Source organism: Mercenaria mercenaria, chromosome 6 (genome assembly GCF_021730395.1).
Source record: "Mercenaria mercenaria strain notata chromosome 6, MADL_Memer_1, whole genome shotgun sequence".
Taxonomy (NCBI): domain Eukaryota; kingdom Metazoa; phylum Mollusca; class Bivalvia; order Venerida; family Veneridae; genus Mercenaria; species Mercenaria mercenaria.
This window is the reverse complement of record NC_069366.1, coordinates 5,309,514-5,330,215: the sequence shown is the minus strand read 5'-3', so window position 1 is coordinate 5,330,215 and position 20,702 is coordinate 5,309,514. Positions and strand designations below refer to the sequence as shown.

The following is a 20,702-nucleotide window of genomic DNA, read 5'->3' as shown; positions in this document are numbered from 1 at the left end:
ACATATTAGTGTGTATTTAGCTTAACCTTTAACCTGCTGAATTACTAAAATGAACTGGTCCAATTTTTGATTTGGGCCATACCATTTATTATTCAAGGGGGGGTCCATTGAAAATTTACTGACTGAATAGCAAACAGTGCAGACCATGATTTCGTGCAGGCTGAACTTGGTCTGCACTGGTCGCAAAGGCAGAATTACTTGCCGCTAGCAGACTAAAGCTTTAACTTTAAAGGGCCATCATGCCTCTGTTTATAATGTGGCTGCTACATTTTTAGTTAAATCCCTTTCTTATCAAATCCTGTCTATAGTCACTGTTATCAACGGTTTGAATATTGATTAACATATAGCAGTCAGGGGTGTAATTGTTTCAAGTTATCGCAGTTTATAACCCATTTGAGTTAATGCTTATACTTTCATAACTTGTTTCAGTTATCATAAAATATTACAAAGCCCTCCTGTGCCAAATCCTCATTTTGAATGAGACTAATGCAATTATTTCCTGAATCCTTGAACTTTTATCTTTTCAGCTATGCAGTAAAAAACTTTACGCAAGGCTGATAAAGTTTTACGCAAAAGTTTTAAAGCTATAAAACTCTTAACATCCCATTATGCTTATCAGGTCATGATCTGACTAAAAGAAAATTTGATCATCCACAGTTTGCTACTTAGATTTTTCTTAAGGGTCTTTATTGTACCATAAGTCACCCCTTAGTGCTCACTTAGAGGTCCTTAGACTTGTGGTCCTTTGTGCCTCCTTAGTTGTCCTTAGAGGTCCTTAGTGGTATACTGCAGGACCCGATCATTCAAAAGCACTGAACTGTTGATATTGTTTTAAAAATAATTTAATAAATTTCCTGTCAATACTGCTACCTTCATCCCACTGCAATTGGTAGAGGTGCGCGGTATTACCGGTATACCGGTAACCGTGGTACCATCTTCCCATGGTACGATACTGCGGTACCATCGAGGAATACCGGTATTTTATCAACATTATCCCTACTTTGTTTATTTTTAATTTACATTGTCTATGTAGCCTTCCGTAACAGCAATTGACACCATGCATGATTTTCCGATTTATTTCTCTGGAATTCCCATGCTACTATTATTAGTTTCCAAAAATAACCACCCAATGGTGCAATTGAACATGCGAACATGTATGATCGACCACATGATCCCCAATCAAAACCTTCGAAAACCTCCAGATTATTCCGTATAGATGGATGACGTCATGGGCGCACTTGTTTTTACTTTGAGTCTGGTAAATTCGGCGAGTCCCGACTTCTTGTTTAAATGATGATAGTTTAAAATATCCCAGTATGTATTTGCAGGTATTAAAAAAGAAATAAATACTATGGAAAATGTTGTCGAAATTTTTTATTTTTTGTTTGAAAACGATCTGATGAAGCCTTCATAAACGTTACTGGTTTATCAAACGGGTGCACGAATTGAACTTCAAACAAGCGCGGCCTATATACATGTGACCCAGTGCTTCCCTAGAGACAATATGGCGTCTTCCGACGAATACACGCTAGTAAAAAATACTAAGGGTCATTAATCTAACTAGTCATTAGTCAAGTTAATATTCCAGTGTATTTTTTTCTTTAATTCTAGTCAAGTAACTAGTCTTCTTTGTTGCTCATTATAAATTAAGTATTTCTGAGAGTTTTTCAATATTTTTATGACCACTACCATAGCTGTAAGTCTTACGATAAATATGGTGGTATACCGTGGTATATACCGCGGTAATTAGGAAAAAACCGTGGTATAACGTGGTATTTTTTTCAAGGCGGTACCCAGCCCTAGCAATTGGTAGATCAGTTTCATCGAGTCATTTACAATCTGCTTTGCAGATTCATTTTTTCTGTTGTTCAGACAGTTCAAACAAGAATTCACACTGTCTATATAATATCAGGTCTAGGAAAGTGGAGTATTTACAGATTATCTGTAAATTTACAGATAATCTATAAATTTACAGATTTTTCAATCTGTAAATTTACAGATTGTGTGTATGAAAACTGATGAAATTACATTTATCCTCAAAACCGCAGCTTGGAATTAATTGGTTTATTTACAGCATGCATAAATTAAGGTCATTTGTGGGTTTCAGCCATTTTTGTTGACTTTGAGTTTTTGGCATTTTAAGAAAAATCAAAGTCAACAGAAATGACTGAAAGTTACAATTGACCTTTATTTATACATACCATAAGTAAATCAATTAATTTCAAGCTGCGATTTTGTGTTTAAATATAATTTTAGCAGTTTTCAAACACTTGATCTGTAAATTTACAGATTGAAAAATCTGTAAATTTATAGATTATCTGTAAATTTACAGATAATCTGTAAATACTCCACTTTCCTAGACCTGAATATAGCTAAAACAATTCAGCTTCGGAGATTCAGAGATCATATGTTATATGCTGTTTAGGATTTCTGGACGCGACCATCAAAATATAAAATAGTGACAGTTAAGTTATGGCAGCCAGAACTACACACTATCATGCAATAGCGTCCAGTAGAAGAAATTTCATTCACTTAAACCCCTATTTAAATACCTTTGAGTCGACTTATCCGGGTACTGTAATACATCCTCAATACTTCAACTGTACTTCAGAAAACAGGAAAGTATGCGCTTGAAGTAAATAATAAATAAAATTGTCATGAAACAACAAATGTTAATACTCACAGTAGCTGTCAATTAAGAAATAACTCCTAAAATATCACTGAAATGAATTTGTCGACGAAATTGGATCCAGTTGTCAGACGCACTTGATTCACACGTTTCACATTTACTCGATATTACATGATGATATTAATCGAGTAATCCGGAAACGCTAGCTAGATGTCGGCATTTGTTAAGTATGCTAGATCTAATATATTTTGCAACACACAGTTAATTACATCTATGCAGTGTATCTATACTTTCAATGTAGAAAATAATTCCAGAAGGTAAACTAGACCCAAATTTTATATTTGAAAACATGAACAAATAGAGCTACTACATTTAGTTTCTGCAAAGAGCTATAAAATAAGTTAAATATATTTTATATTCTTTGCTTTCTGTAAACAGAAAATTAACAGACAGACGGAGTGATTCTTTATTACGTCCACACAGGAAGGGTACATGATATGTAATATATCCATACATACAGTTAACATAAAGAAATATTTACAGTAGGACCTACAGTGCATGCAACAATTTTAGCTACAAAGATATTAATATAACATAAATATATTTAGCACTCTGAGTATTACACTATATACAATGACATGAGCAAATTAAAGAACATATTCAATAACACTTAGCAGATATCAACTTACATAATTTTGCAAAATGAGTCGGGAAAACTAGCTTGCACCACTGACACAATAACTTGCCGGAACACCGGATATGGTCAAACATCCCACAAAGAAATTTCACAAATACTAATACATGTACTGTGGACAGAACCTAATGTTTCAAAGTGTTTAAATGTACAATATCATAACTTTGTCAAATTGCTAGTAAAGCAAATGTATGTAATACATGCAATGTCTAAAAACTGGAAGTCACTTTTTTGTTTAAAAAAATCGACCGTTACTACATGACATCTAATTATGAATGTGGCCGCCGGTGTAATGAAGTATTTCGACCCCCATAGAATAACGACCCCCGGTCATTATTCGATAGAAAATCTGACTCCTTTCCTGTAAAATATTGACTCCCCTTATAAAAAAACTGACTCCCTTTGAAATCTCTATAGAATAACAACCCCACGGTCATTATTCTATAGAAAAATTGACAACTCCAAGTAAAATACTGACCCCTAAAGATGACTCCCTTCGAATCTCATAGAATAACGACCCCGGTTATTATTCTATAGAAAAAGTGACTCCTTCCATGTAAAATACTCACTGCCGAATATACTACATTCGAACTCTCATACAATATCGATTCCCGGACATTATTCTATTTAAAAAAGTTACTCTTTCCGTGTAAAACACCGGCTCCTAAAAAGACTTTCGACGATAATTATTATTTACCAGATTTTTATAGCGCTCTTTTCATCTACAAAAAAAAACGTTCAAAAGCGCTGAAATAATATTAAAAAGTGATCCCCACCAAACCTAACGGACAATTTTACTAGATCTAACTCTAATTCCCTCCTTTGCCAATAGTTAACATTTTGATTGTACTACTACTACTGGTGCCGCTACTTCTATTGCTATTACTACATGTACTTCTTCTTCTACTACTACTACTACTACTACTACAACTGCTACTACTGATACTACTATACCTGCTTCCACTAATACGTCTTGTACATATACCTCTTCTTCTCCTGCTGCTGTTATTGCTGTCACTTATTTCTCTGCTGCTGCTGCTACTGCAACTGCCACTACTACTACTACTACTACTTTCTATTGTTGCCGCTACCGTACTTTACTGCCATTGCTAAGTATTGCAACTTCTATTAATACTAAGTTCTATGCTAGCAGTTTCTTGTTCAGTTTTTTTCTGAAGAATTACTTCATACCGAAGTTTGCAGGGAGTATTGACACTGGTGTGTTTTGTGAACGTATTGTGAATTGTTATTTTCCTGGAAAAAAATGTATACACCAAGATACAGCGTTTAGAAATAGAATCCCTTTTCCCGTTGCGGAATGCTCTGATTTCTGTGTCAAGTGATGGTATCTGGGGCTAATGGTCAAACGGAAGGACGGACGGACGGACAGACAAGGGAAAATCTATATGCCCCCTCCCCCGAGTGGGGGCATAAAATGCAGCAATTAGGCCTTAGATACATGAGTTACCACCAAATTTGACCAAATGACCGGGTTCGTTTTTTTATGGGAGTCAATATTCTTCGTGAGGTTCAGTTTACTTCACGTGGGGGAGTCATAGTACTATGATCTGGAGGTCAAAATACTATGACCGGGGGTTCACTTTTTCTATAGAATAATGACCGGGGGGTCATTATTCTATGGGGGTCGAAATACTTCATTACACCGGCACACAATTAATTTATATATAGGTATAGTAAATAAAGTAGATCTATATTTGATGAGGATTTTCTATATTTGAAGTAAATATATCTAAATATATGTAATATTTTAGTGAAAGATATTGGATATATCTTAAACAATAATATCTTATCAGTAATATGATGTCGGCCCGACGTCGGCCCGGCGTCATTACAATTTACATGACATAGAGTAAAAAGGTCGATATCGGGCCGCTGTTGGCCCAAAGTCATTCAGTATGATAGGCAAATTGAATATCAGATTATACATAGAGATCACATAGGCTATGAAAAAGTAAATTATATCAGAAAATACATTATATCAATCCTGTAGAATCTGCCAGGATTATAGATATGCCTGTGTTTTTAAAGGATTACTTTCCTTCGTATTAACGTGGATGGTCTTTAGTCCCTTTTATTAAAAACCAAATATTGTTCTGTGCTGCTCTGTTCTAAACTGAAGTACGACCGAACGACCTCAATGAAATGTCTTTGAAATGTCCAATGATATTATTTTCAGGATTGTATTATTGCTCACTGCAGGCTTTTCTCAAAGTCCCTACAATTTGAAATTTTACCAAGAACCAGAAGGATATAGTGAGAAACCGTGAATAGCAAGCCTCATGTCAATAAAAATGCAGGATTATTGTCCCATTTCCGTTTGCATGTAACACTCTACCTGGTACAGTATGTGGCTATTTATTTAAGGCAAACATTTCTGAGGTAAAGTCTTAATAAGTTTAAATGTTTGTAGGCTTATTTTTCCAGCAAGGACAATTTGACAATTGCACGTGAAATTGTACAATTCATAATTTTCATTTATTCAGAATCTTTCTCATAAGCAAAGACATCTACCGAAAGACTGAGAATTTGAAGTGATCATCTCGGATTTGAGGTAAAATATTACAATGTCTTACACCTCATTCGCATTAAACAGTAGATCACAGCGCAAATATAATACTTGGTATGGCCATCAGTTGCTTGGATGACCGCCCTGCATCTGCTGCGCATGGACAAGACGTAATTTCGACAAATGACCCGAGAAACACGTTTCGACTCCTCCAAGACAAACTGTTGCAGTTGCTTTAGATTCTGTGGAGCTCTTCTTCTGACAGCTTTACTGACTACATCCCAGATATGCTCAATCGGATTTAGGTCCGGTGATCAGGATGGCATTGGCAGAACATTTACCCTGTTTGCAGCTATAACAGCCGCTGTGCGACGTGCGGTGTGGCAAGGTGCCCCATCCTGCATCAGTCGCATGCCCTTATTATTCTGTAGATGAGGAATACAAACGGGAAGAAAAATCTCAATTGTGTACCCGTCAGCATTTAAATTAGGTACCGCGAATTCTGCCTGCAACAGTTTTTTTTTTGTTCCTTTATATCCCTCCCCAAATCGTAATGGAACCCCTACCATATGGTTGCTTCCGATTACACAGATATCACTGAATCGTTCATTTCTCAGTCGGTAAATTCGTACACGACCATCTTATCGTATAAATTAAAGCGGGATTCGTCAGTAAATAATACTGCCGCCCAGTCCGCTCTGGTCATCCGTAAGTGACGACGAGCCCAGTGTAAACGGGTTCGTTTGTGCTGATCAGTTAAGATTATCCCATGAAATGGGCGTCTGCAGCACACACCATTTACCTGAGCGCTGATAGGGCGACCATGCGTTCCAACTGTTACCAGCCTTGAAGGTGTATATTCAGAATGTTTCCTTCGGTTTCTGGTAGTAACACGTCCTCTGGACTGGCATGGCGGGTCACGGACAGAGCCTATCGTTCTGTATTTACGCAACAGACGTATTACCGAGGTGTGGTAAACGTTCAGCGATCTTGCAACCTGAAAGAGTACAAAATATACAAATTTCTGAAAACGGCCTACGTTATATTTTAGATTCCAACACGAAATAATCATTACCGGCGCTCTCGCTCTTTCCTGGATTGACATTTTCGCAATTTTATAATATCAAGAAACATTCCTAATAATTGCTTCAAATGTCCATGTATGACATGTAAAACGTTGCTAAATTATATATGCATGTTATTATTATTGTATGTTTGTTATTGTTATTCAATGTCTTGTCATTCATATTCTAAAAGTCATTATTGTTATTCTATATGTCGTTATTCTTATTGTATGTTCGATATTCTTATGGTAAACGTCATTATTGTTATTCTATATTTCGTTATTCTTATTGTATCTTTGATATTGTTATATTCGTGTCATTCATATTCTAAGTATTACCATTGTTATTGTATATGTCGCTATTCTTGTTGTATGTTCGATATTCTTATGGTAAAAGTCATCATTGTTGTTCAATATCTGACGATTCTATTTACAAAACGTGTCATTCTTATTCTATGTTATGTGATTGTATTTGTATAGCGTCGCTGTGCTATTTATATCGCGAGAAATCGCACATACAATAAGAATATCAAGCTTACAAAACAATAATGAATATACAACAACAATAACGTCTTTTACAATTAGAATATCGAACATACAATAAGAATAACGACATATACAATAACAATAGCAAATTTTAGAATCTGAATGACACGATTCAATGATGGAATAACATTACAAACATAATAATAACATACATACATTATTTAGCAACGTTTGACATGCCATAGCCATGAATTTAACCGTTTATATTTTTAATCTTAGATAATAAATGTATTACCTACCAGTCAGCACAAGTTTCATCTGCATGCACGTGCCTCATTTAAAAACGATTTCTCGGCCGTGAAAAATAGAAAAATAAAGCAATGCTTACATGAGAAATTAAACAGTTATTTATCGGGTTTTGGAAGCATGCATATAAACTCACATTAAGATATAATAATGACAGCGATTATAAATAAAACTCCGAAATTCAATTTATTATAAATTTGCAAGAATATTTCTAATGAAAACCGTCAGTAACTTTCGTGTTAGTTACTACTGGCTAAATTTGCGACTGAAAAAACAGGAGTTTCGTCGGATTAGTCATAAAATCTGTTATTTTTAGACTTACTTTATTGTTCATTTTATGTCAAACGATGGCTTATATATTGCTCTAAATTTCCTGAAAATGTATTCAGTTCTTTTTTTGTAGTTTTAAAGTTATTGCGAAAAGGCTACTGGTAGCGTTAGAAAAATTGTTAAGTGTATATAGATGTGAAATAATATCAATTGGTTAAAGTTATATTTAGAAATATATCTACTAATAAACTTTGATAATGTGGCAGTTGACCCCAATACAATCGACACTGTTTATTTTGCAATACAGGTAAATCCAACGATTGCTTTACAATAGATCTTTGACGGATTATCTTTGAACATCCCTGGACTTATTGGACTCAACTGTCACATTATCAAAGCTTATTAGTACAGGACGCTGTTGGTAATGTTTGAAGATATGTAAGGGTAAAATGGAGAATAATAGTGGAATGGAAAGAAATAATGTCGGAAATACCGTCAATTTAACCGTTGTGAAAATTATACAACCCGGTAAAAAACTAGGGATGGCGCAATTTGCCTTATGAAGATGCACCAAAAGTTTTATTAAAAGGGGGTGTTTTTTTCTTTCATTTTGATAGCTCGGTTGGCCAAGGAATGCAGACAATGAAACTTAGTTTTACAATACTGAGAGATGCCCATGTAAGGATGCTACTGATTAAAGTTTGTTGTTATATGACCCTTAGTTTCAATTTAAAAGATGATTAAGTGAAAACTATGCCTCAGGACGACGGACAGGGGATGAAAGACAATTGTTAACATGCCTGTCTGAGAAAGGCAAAACCTTTCCAAACCCTTCGGGACCGCGATGATAACAAAACTCGCTGGCGCTCGGTGTTCCATTCCGCTCTGTCCCTCGGGTTTGGGCAAAACCTGTCTAACACAGGCAGTCATATAAGATCCTTATTTTCCTATATGATTTGACGAAAAGAAAAGTACAATTTAAGTTGGATGCATACTTTTGCAAATTGAAAACAGGAAGCACTGTCTGGGAGGCGGGTGACACCATTCGGAGCAAAATATCGGATTTGATTTGTGAGATAATTTTGTTTCTGTATGATAAGGGGTAATGTGTAGCATTGAACGCTAGGTTGAAATCTGTGGAGATTCAATTCATGCTGAGTAAAATGACGTGAGATGAAACCGTTTTAAAGAATGTGCGAACTACTTCCGACGTTCATCATAACTTGTAACACAATATATCTTTCACACTTGGTTGCCATTCAAAGACATGAGAGTTATTTAGGGATAGCGCGAACGCAGTCCCCACACCAATAAATTGCGTACCCGAGTAACCCACATTTGGGGCTATCGCAGGCGTCAGCCCAACCGAAGTGCAATGGAAGGGCCTCTTCCTGGGGAAACCGCCTTGCTGATCACGGTATTCCCTGTACCAGGTAAGTATGCTTACTTAAAGTAACTAGTGGTATATAAATCAACCAGGTTATATTACATGGTAAGGTTTTAAAATAGCATACACTATGTCCTAATATAAAGCATGTGTATTAATTCAAATTACCAAGGTAGTTTTCAATTTTTTAAGTATATTCAAAAGCAGTTTTTTATAAAATTGTTTTTGTTAAAAAATGTCCCTTTACATTTTTGTTAAAACTCTCTATTAACAATTTTGATAACCCTTTTATATCTTATCCGAACATGGTTACTTCCCTTCTATGTAGTACTACACTGTTTCTACGGAAGAGCATTAGTGCCAGGTGCGTTTTATTTATTAACTCGAAATTTCGAGATACTAAATCAGACAGTAGATTTCTGTTACATTTAGAATTGTTGTTCCATGTCATCTTATGTTCTGTTATATGCTAGAAATGTTTTTAGGTTAGATCTCTAATATTTTGTTAACAGATCTAGATAGACAACATGATAGTCGGTTCAATTCACATGGAGTGCTTATGTTGTATTGTTATTTATCTTGCCGGCTCAAAATAAAATTTATCTTATCTTATCTTAGCATTCTACAACTTAAATACGCTTGCAGGGGACCAGTCTAAGATAATTGCCGTCACAAGGTTGCTTCCCTTCGACTAATTTCCCCCATTTGTTGATAAGGGTCTTGTTTGTGTTTTCTTTGATAACGGGGAAGGTGTTTACTTGCTAACCAAATAAGAGGTACTGACCCACAGTTAATACTGTACCAGTACCCCTGATTTTTTCACCCTTTTTGGAGACCTAGTTGATAAAGATTAAACCGGTAAAACAAAGAGCTATAAAAACAAAATATTTTATACTTCTTTGGGTAAAATAATAAAAATATAATAAATAAGTAAAAAATAATCTGTTACAGGCCCGGGTCCAGAAATATTTAATGGGGGAGAGGACACCAGTTTAGAACAAAGGCGTTATCGGTGAGGCGTTTAGCGCCGAGTGGGTGAAAGTACGGGCATGGTCGCTCCGATCGTATGAGGGGGATCAGGGGGTCCCACCTTGAATTTTTTTTTTAAATATAGGTATGAAATGGTGGCCTATGCCCTGGTGCATTTTTTTTGTTTAATTTTGAGGTATGGGAGGGGATGCATCCATCGTTTAGGGGTTAAGGTTGGATTTCCCCTTAAAAATTCTGAAATATAGGTAAATTGAAATGGTGGCCTATCATTGCTATTCATAACTTTATCATGACATCACAGTACATTAGGGGTTCTAACTGACCAATCAGAGAGCTGCATTTTCGAGTACCTGCCAGTTTCCACTTGGGTATAATGAAGTATATTTACAATGAACATATAGTGACTTTAAAAATAAATATCACACTATTTTAGAAATCAGATTAAGGTTTTTCACTGCACATGCCCAAGATGATGCTACAGACAACAAAACTTTGAAGTTTCACTGAAATATTATATCGATTTAATACCTTTATTTTAGTGAAAAGTTCGAGATTTTACACAGGGAGTCTACGATAAAGTCCGAGTAAAAAGTAATCAATACCCAAGTGAAATAAGTATCATTCCACAATGTTTTGGACACGTTAAAATTATGAATGGTGCATTTCTCTTGTCTAATTTAGAGGTAAGTGAAAGGGTACATCCATCATTTTAGGAGGGTAAGGCTGGTTTCCCCCTTGAAATTTAAATTATGAAATATATTTAGGTATGAAATTGGTGGCATATACCATAATGACAACCGGTCATAATTAGTAGCTACTGGTTAGGAACCATTTTCCGGACAGGACCAGTTTCCGGACACATGCAATATCCGCTTTATTTCGTTGTTATAACTCATCCGCGTTTACAAAACAACTTTCTGTCTTAACGGGGCATGAAGATAGCATTGCGCATGCGCAGTAGTTCACACATGCCGAGATATCAAGTGTGGAAGAAATAATCAACCTACATAATGATTGTCTGCTGATAACTTGTTCTACTTTTAATTTCACGCTAAATGTTACGTAAAATGCAGGGCTGTCGATTTTTGCACTAATTTTATTCTATTTCTATTGGAATTATCAAGGATTTGTGTTAGACGAAATTCGAGTTTTTTATAGTCAACCTTGGTTTGCTTTCGTAGCTGCTATTGAACGTCGGGTTATGTTTCAAGTGCAATTTTGAAGAGATGAATGATAAAAAAATGTGTAGAAATAGTTTAATTACTTATTTTGGTATCAAATTAACAACAAAACACCGTCAAAATATTTGTCCGGAAATTGGTTTACCTGACGGGAAAAATACCTTATTTTAGTGACCCCATTTGAGGCCCCACGGAACCCATATTTTACGTCACAACGCGATGCTGATTACAACATCGGATGCAGAAGGGGCTGAAGTTTGTGCAGTGTGGAATTCATTTATGTCAAATATTTTTTTAAGAATTAATGGAGCCGAAATATGAAAATGTGTCCGGAAAATGGTTCCCAACCAGTAGGCTTTGACGAAATGAAACCAACGAAAATTAACAACTTTTGTGCATGTTTGTAATGATGACACAAGTAAACGGTTGTAAACATCATTTGTATGACTCATTTTTATAAGTTCTATCGATTTTCATGAGAATATTTCAGTTACTCCTGGAAAATGCATGTCAGACTTTGGGACACAGTATCACAGATCGAACAACAAGCATTTGAATAAATACTTGCATAAACATCATGCAAATATGAAAATCATTCATGTAATCATGTAGACAATCTGTAAAAGTATCCCTCGGTAATATTTAGATTTATTTAAATTTCAAAAATACTCAGACTGAGTCAAGTGATTTTAAACTATAGTGATGGAAGAAGTGCTCTACATATTTTCATATTGAATGTTTTTGTGCAATAAAACTAAACTTACACTGTACTTCCTTTTGATATTTTTGTTTTTACACCATCCTGTCCACTTGCCTTACTCATTCAGCAAATCAGGATGGCTTCTTTTGTGATCTCATATTTTAAAGTTGCCATCGGACAGGGGCAGTCAAAAATTATAGTGCTGTTCCCAAATGTCTTATTACATGATTTGGATTACCTTTACACGTCACATCATTGGTAGAATGAAAAGTTGATAATATGTTTTTCTGGAAGTCTGTTGCTTACCAATAGACATATACTGAATCTTTGCTAGCTGTAATGTAAAAATATAACAGATTGTTGAAAACAGTCTATGTTCATAAAAGGGGTAAGCCAAGGCCATTTTAAGTGTAAAGTTCTCATATAAATAAATGATGAAACAGTTTAGAATAAATTCATTACACAAAATGTACTTTGCATTACCATTTCATTTGGAAACAGTCCAAGTTAGTACCCTTCAATTATACCAGTTGATATTAGGAACAGTATTTAGAACTATTGACCCTATCTATTTAGTATTTACCAGTAAATTTGACTTTTCCTAATTTTTGTCGAGCCCGCTTGCTGAAGTGAAGACATAGTTGTCCAAATGGCTGTTCAGTGTATGTGCGTGCCATAACTTTGACATGAATGGAGCAATCTTGTTTTTTTTATGGCACGATTGTTAACCTCAGTGAAAATGAGTGTCTTGCACAAACCCCAGGTTGCTATCTCAAAGGTCAAGGTCACAGTTGGAGGTTAAAGGTCATGTCAGATTCTGTCCGGCCCATAACTGACATGCATTGAGGAATCTTGTTTATATTTGGCATGAATGTTTAACTTAATGAGACAGACTCTATCTCAAAGGTCAAGGTCACAGTTAGGGGTCATAGGGCGGGCTCGACATGTTGCCCGTGGGATTCTAGTATTTAATACCAGTTGAATAGCTGTATACTTAAATGTTATATTTTACCTCGTTTCAGGTGTTTGGAATGGCGCGTCAGATCAGTACATCAGTCTCGGACTTTGTTCTAGCGTGCTCAGTCTTTTATGTTGCTTCCTATTTATTCATTGGTAACAACAGATATGCTGCTACAGGATTACTTATCCAAGGAGCAGCAGCTAGCGTTGGTGTGGCGAGGTTTGCCATGAGACGTCCTGAATCTACCCCAGTGTTCCGTGCTCACAAACTTTTATCATGGCTAGCTGCCACGGCTGGAATGGGACTCATTGCTTACCAGTACTGCACAAATTATGGAGCGCTAACGATGAGCTATGTCATAATATCATTTTCTGGGCTGGTTACAATATCTTCACAATTTATGGATGCCAAGAACAAACAGTTGTTTGTTCAGGCCAGTAGCGGACTGGCATTGTTAACAGTTTTGATTTTGTCGCTGCTACAAATGAATATTTATGGAATATCAGCAGCACTGACGTACATACTGTCTGGAGCTATATTCGGTAGTGAAGGAGTTATGCTTGGCTTTCAGAGAGTCGATTTGTTGCATTATGGTCTAGTGGCAGGGAATATTTTCTTCCTGTTTTCATTAAGTTAAAATCTTTACCAGGTGAAACAGTACACATCTATCCATCAGACATGAAACATTTTGATTAATCTTATTGTGTAATAATTGCGGCTAACTTGTTACTTGCATTTTGTATAGGTACTCTAAAATGATTACTTGTAAAACTGTTAGGGAAGGAAGATCAGGACAATGAAAATACAGTTAAATATAATATGCTAACGATCATCTTCAATGTAAATCAGAATGTATCGATCTTCTTTCTAAATCACTTAAAACACACTGTTGAGAACTTAATATAGGGACCACTTAAATAGTAATCATAACAGGAAAACAATCTTTATGCCTTTAGACATATAGTGTATAATGTAAGTTCAGTTGGGACCATCACCATACAATCCATCTGACAGAAAGATCTGCAATGTGTCATCACAGCAGCCATAATATATAGTGTGCCATAGGAAGATGAATAAATAGAAGGATAATTATTGTAGAAATAGGATTTTTTGCGCAGGAGTGAAAATGTTGTTTACCAGTGAAAGATATTTTAACCTTAAATGCGTGCCCAAAAGGATGTATTATGTAATAGAGTTACTTTTTAGCTCGACTATTCGAAGAATAGTCTAGCTATTCTACTCACCCTGGCATCGGCGTCGGCGTCGGCGTCACACCTTGGTTAAGTTTTTGCATGCAAGTACATACAGCTATCATTTAAAGGCATATAGCTTTGAAACTTATTTATTCTTTTTCTAGGCCAATTACCAACCTCTCTTGGTCAAGTCCCGTAACTCTGACATGTATTTTGAGCAAATTATGCCCCCTTTTGGACTTAGAAAATTTTGGTTAAAGTTTTACATGCAAGTTACTATCTCCAAAACTAATGCAGATATTGAATTGAAACTTCACATGTGTCTTTGGGGTTATAAAACTAGTTGATAGCACCAAGTCCCATAACTCTGACCTTCATTTTGGCAAAATTATGCCCCCTTTTGGACTTAGAAAATTCTGGTTAAAGTTTTGCGTGCAAGTACATACAGCTATTACTAAAAGGCATATAGATTTGAAACTTATTTTTTCTTTTTCTAGATCAATTACCTACCTCACTGGTTCAAGCCCCATAACTCTGACATGTATTTTGGCCAAATTATGCCCCCTTTTGGACTTAGAAAATTCTGGTTAAAGTTTTGCGTGCAAGTACATACAGCTATTACTAAAAGGCATATAGATTTTAAACTTATTTTTTCTTTTTCTAGGTCAATTACCTACCTCACTGGGTCAAGTCCCATAACTCTGACACGTATTTTCGGCAAATTAGACCCCCTTTTGGACTTAGAAAATTCTGGTTAAAGTTTTATATGCAAGTAACTATCTCCAAAACTACTACAGATATTAAATTGAAACTTCACATGTGTCTTCGGGGTTATAAAACTAGTTGATAGCACCAAGTCCCATAACTCTGACATGTATTATGGGCAAATTATGCCCCCTTTTGGACTTAGAAAATCCTGGTTAAAGTTTTGCGTGCAAGTACATACAGCTATGACCAAAAGGCATATAGCTTTGAAACTTATTTATTCTTTTTCAAGGTCAATTACCAACCTTACTGGGTCAAGTTCCATAACTCTTAACATGTATTTTGGGCAAATTATGCCCCCTTTTGGACTTAGAAAATTCTGGTTAAAGTTTAACATGCAAGTTACTATCCCCAAAACTAATGCAGATATTGAATTGAAACTTAACATGTTTCTTCGGGGTTATAAAACTAGTTGATAACATCAAGTCCCATAACTCTGATATGTATTTTGGTCAAATTATGTCCCCTTTCGAACTTAAAACTCTTTTGATATTTAACATTTTGGGTAATAATTTCCTGCTTCTGTGACAATATTTCGAATAGTCGAGCTTGGCTGTCTTACGGACAGCTCTTGTTAGCTTGACTATTCAAAGAATAAGAGAGCTATTGGACTCAGGTCTGCGTCTGTGTCCGTGTCGGTGACCGGATTTGGTTAAGTTTTTGTATGTAAGCTGGTATCTCAGTAACCACTTGTGGAAATGGATTGAAACTTCACACACTTATTCACTGTGATAAACTGACTTACGTTGCCCAGGTACCATAACTTTTTTGCTTTTTTACAAAATTATGCCCCTTTTTCAACATAGAAATTTTTGGTTAAGGTTTTGTATGTAAGCTGGTATCTCAGTACCCACTAATGGGAATGTATTGAAACTTCACACACTTGTTCACTGCCATCATCTGACATGCACTAAGCAGGTCCCATAACTCTACTTTGCATTTTTAGCTCACCTGTCACATAGTGACAAGGTGAGCTTTTGTGATCACCCTCCGTCCGTCGTCTGTGCATGCATGCGTGCATGCATCCGTCAACTATTTCTTGTCTGCACGATAGTGGTTTCATTATTGATTTTATTTTAACCAAACTTGCACACAACTTGTATCACCATAAGATGTCGGTTCCTTTCTTGAACTGGCCAGATCCCATTATGGGTTCCGGAGTTATGGCCCCTGAAAGGGCCAAAAATAGCTATTTTGACCTTGTCTGCACAATAGCAGCTTCATTTATGATTTGATTTTAACCAAACTTGCACACAACTTGTGTCACCATAAGATCTTGATTCCTTTCTTGAACTAGCCAGATCCCATTATGGATTTCAGAGTTATGGCCCCTGAAAGGGCCAGAATTAGCTATTTTGACCTTGTCTGCACAATAGCAGCTTCATTTATGATTTTATTTTAACCAAACTTGCACACAACTTGTATCACCATAAGATCTTGGTTCCTTTCTTGAACTGGCGAGATTCCATTATGGGTTCCAGAGTTACGGGCCCTGAAAGGGCCAGAATTAGCTGTTTTGACCTTGTCTGCACAATAGCAGCTTCATTTATGATTTGAATTTAATCAAACTTGTACAAAACCTGTGTCACCATAAGATCTCAGTTCCTTTCTTGAACCGGCCAGATCCCATAATGGGGTCCAGAGTTATGGCACCTGCATGGGCCAAAATTAGCTATTTTGACTTTGTCTGTACAGTAGCAGCTTCATTTATGATTTGATTTTAACCAAACTTGCACACAACTTGTATCACCACAAGATCTTGCTTCCTTTGTTGAACTGGCCAGATTCCATCTTGGGTTCAAGAGTTATGGCCCCTTAAGGTCCAAAAGCGGCTATTTTGGCTTTTGCAGCCATATAGAGACTTCATTTATGGTTTTATTTGATACAAACTTCCAAGATATCTTCAACAACAATAAATCTTGGATTCCATGACAAATCAGATCCAGTCGTAGGTTCCAGAGTTATTTTATATCTTATTACCTCCCCTGATTGTAATCAAAATGGATTTATATCAGTAAGTACTAATTTGAAATTTCATTATTGTTATTAGTTGTACTGAGACAATCAGGATAGATAACTATGGACTGATTTTATGTCAAATTACCCCCCTTTATTTCAAATTAAAATGGGTATATCTCCGTAACTAATGAAGATACTGATCTGAAATTTCATTTATGCCAACATATTTATTTGGCAGATCCTTCTTTTGTTCACTTAGATTTTTTTTTTTTTAATTACTTTCCTTTTACATTACTATAAATAGCTTATTTTTAGTAACTTTTTTATTATTGGCCATAGGGAAAAACCGAGACCACTTTTCTGTGATACAACATGGATGGTACCTCCAATTTTTAGGTGTTTTTTGACATATCTATACCTTGTAAGAATTTTTTTTCTTTTTTTTGGTTAAATTTCTTCCCTTTGTTGTTCCTGTCCTTTGGATTTAGACATTTTTTCTGAGGACCTTTTTGTCCTCAAGTGCAATGATAACAGGTGAGCGATATAGGGCCATCATGGCCCTCTTGTTTAAAAATCATGCCCCCTTTTCGACTTAACAGTTTTTGGTTAAGTTTTTGTATGTAAGCTGGTATCTCGGTACCCACAATGGGAATGGATTGAAACTTCACACATTTGTTCACTATCATGATCTGACATGTACTGTGCAGGTCCCATAAGTCTACTTTGCTTTTTTTCAAAATTATGCCCCTTTTTCGACTTAGCAGTTTTTGGTTAAGGTTTTGTATGTAAGCTGGTATCTCAGTATCCACTAATGGGAATGGGTTGAAACTTCACACACTTGGTCACTGTCATGATCTGACATGCACTGTGCAGGTCCCATAACTCTACTTTGCATTTTTTTCAAAATTATGCCCCCTTTTCAATTTGGCAGTTTTTGGTTAAATTTTTGTATGTAAGCTGGTTTCTCAGTACCCACTAAGGGGAATGGATTCAAACTTCACACACTTGTCCACTGTCATGAGCTGATAAACACTGTTCATATTCCAAAACCCTGTTTCCCATTTTTACAAAATTATGCCCCTTTTTCGACTATTGTATTAATTCAATTGACAAGGCTGTTGAATAGTCGAGCATTGCTGTCCTCCGACAGCTCTTGTTACAAAATTATGTCCCTTTTTAGCTAGACTATTCATAGAATAGGTAGAGCTATTGGACTCACCCATGTGTTGGCGTCCACGTCCGAGTCGGTGTCCCGATTTGGTTAAGTTTTTGTATGTAAGCTGGTATTTCAGTAACCACTTGTGGGAATGGATTGAAACTTCACACACTTATTCACTGTGATAAACTGACTTACAGTGCACAGGTCCATAACTTTTTTGCTTTTTTACAAAATTATGGCCCTTTTTCGACTTAGGAATATTTGTTTAAGGATTTGTATGTAAGCTGGTATCTCAGTACCCACTAATGGGAATGGATTGAAACTTCACACAATTGTCCATTGTCATGAGCTGATATGGATTGTACAGGTTCCTTAACCCTGTGTTGCAAATTTACAAAATTATGCCCCTATTTGGACCTTAATATTCATTTGCTTGACAGGGCTGTTGAATAGTCGAGCATTGCTGTCCTCAGACAGCTTTTGTTGTAGAGCCTGCTTGCGGAAGCGAAGACACCGTTGTCCAAATGGCTGTTCAGTGTGTGTGCTTGCATTCGTCTGGACTTGTTTGTCCGGACCATAAGTTCGACATGCATAGAGCAATCTTGCTTATATTTGGCATGAATGTTAACCTCAGTGAGACGGAGTGTCTTGTGCTAACCCCAGGTTCCTGTCTCCAAGGTCAAGGTCACAGTTGGAGTTCAAAGGTCAGGTCAGATCTTGTCTGGCCCATAACATTGACATGCATTGAGGAATCTTGTTTATATTTGGCATGAATGTTTAACTCAATGAGACAGAGTGTCCTGTGCAAGCATTGGGTTCCTATCTCAAAGGTCAAGGTCACAGTTAGTGGTTAAAGGCCATAACTTTCAGAAGTATGGAGCAATCTCTTTTTTTCCTTGGCGTTAATGTTCACCTCTATGAGACAGTGTCGTGTGCAAACCTCGGGTCCCTTTCTCAAAGGTCAAGGTCACACTTGGGGGGTCAAAGGTCATTTAAGACAGCTGGTGGGCTCGACATGTTGCCTGTGGGTATCTAGTTTGTTTGTTAGCAGTTTAGTTTCCACTAAATATTTTGAGAACCCCCTTGACCTACACTCTACAAACCTGTCAGGTGCATTGCTCAAAGACATTTGGTGACCCTAGAGATTTTATGATGATTGGGTCAAAGGTCAGTCTCAGTAACTTTTGAGTCCACTCAGTATCCTTGATCTTTTTCCTCAGTTTGGAAGGTACATGGATGACCCATACTGATTTTGATGTCAGTGTGTCAATGGTCGTGGTCACAGTGACTGTTCGTACAAAAACCATTTCCACTGCATATCTTAAAATACTTTTACCTACAATCCTCAGACTTTGTAGGTACATTGCTCATGGGCAGTGGATAAACCGTATTGATTTCAGTATAGATAGTTTAAAGGTCAATGTCACAGTGACAGTAAACAAATGTTTCTGCTCACTATCTTGAAAATGCTTGACCTGTGATCCCCAGTTGGACATTGTCCCTATCAAGTTCCAGGTCAGTAAGTAAGAGATCATGGTAACTGACCATTTATACAAAAAGCCCAAAAAGCCCATTCACCATGTATTCTTAACTATGAGGATTTTAGTCAAAGGTCAAAAACTGTGATACAAAGTGGTCAGATAGACAATTATTTACTTTATACTACTTAATCTCTCAAGGGTGTTATTTAATATCATAAGCATTTTATCACCTTCAGTGGTTTTAACCAAATTTTACTGATGTGAGTACCAGATGTATTTCACTATTAAATTTTAACAATCATGTAAAAGTTTTGGTTTCAATCCTTTCACGATTCAGCAGATACTACCTCCACTATTCCTAGTCCTACTTAAACATCACTTTAACCTGGTGTTGAAATTATTATCATGTTGAGTGCTTAGTTAACACTTGTACAAAAAGATTGCCCGACACTGATATATCATAGGTATTGTTACACTAAATTGGAATAAAAAACTTTGGCGTCTGTGATGAGCTGCTAACACCAACCTATCAACACTGATCTTCCCTGAAAAAACTCGTTAATGACTAGCCAAAGAGTGCCTTTCATACATAGAGCTCTGAATTCGGCTACCCCTATCGGGCCTCAGTTATAACAGCAGCATGTCAATACATGCAGTCAGCTGTTTAGACGGAGTAGAGGCTATGACTACTTTCAGACCATTATTTTGTTCACTTTACCAGTTGTTTTTATTAACACATTATACAACAGAATGAATAACATAACACCAGGATTGTTGTTAGATTTATTTTGTGGCTATTACTAATAAACATAAATATATACACCATATATCACTCAATGTAAATACAGAATGTAGTGTATACATAATAAGGATGAAGTATATAAATACTATATTTAGATAAATATTCAATGCAAGATTACAAACTGGTATTCATTTATAACCAATAAAAGT

At 36.2% G+C, this 20,702-nt stretch overlaps 2 protein-coding genes and 1 non-coding gene across 10 annotated transcripts in view; 1 reads left to right on the top strand and 2 right to left on the bottom strand.

The window, feature by feature from the left end:
- LOC123549771 (piezo-type mechanosensitive ion channel component 2-like) overlaps nt 1-2,836 on the bottom strand; it is a 158,797-nt gene extending 155,961 nt beyond the window's left edge. For all 8 annotated transcript variants that reach the window (XM_053544995.1, XM_053544989.1, XM_053544994.1 and 5 more), the window contains exon 1: nt 2,684-2,836. The gene's annotated coding sequence lies outside the window, so the exon portion shown is untranslated. The remainder of the gene's footprint in view (nt 1-2,683) is intronic.
- Nucleotides 2,837-9,253: 6,417 nt separating this feature from the next.
- On the bottom strand, nt 9,254-9,416 carry LOC123550725 (U1 spliceosomal RNA). The gene has a single exon (XR_006686252.1). It is a non-coding gene; the product is annotated as a U1 spliceosomal RNA (small nuclear RNA).
- Nucleotides 9,417-9,990: 574 nt separating this feature from the next.
- Nucleotides 9,991-20,533, top strand: LOC123550338 (uncharacterized). The gene is made up of 2 exons (XM_045338768.2): nt 9,991-10,138; nt 13,256-20,533. Exon 2 carries the CDS (start codon nt 13,265-13,267, stop codon nt 13,829-13,831), a length of 567 nt encoding a protein of 188 aa, XP_045194703.2. The 5' UTR covers nt 9,991-10,138; nt 13,256-13,264; the 3' UTR covers nt 13,832-20,533.
- The last annotated feature ends 169 nt before the right edge of the window (nt 20,534-20,702 follow it).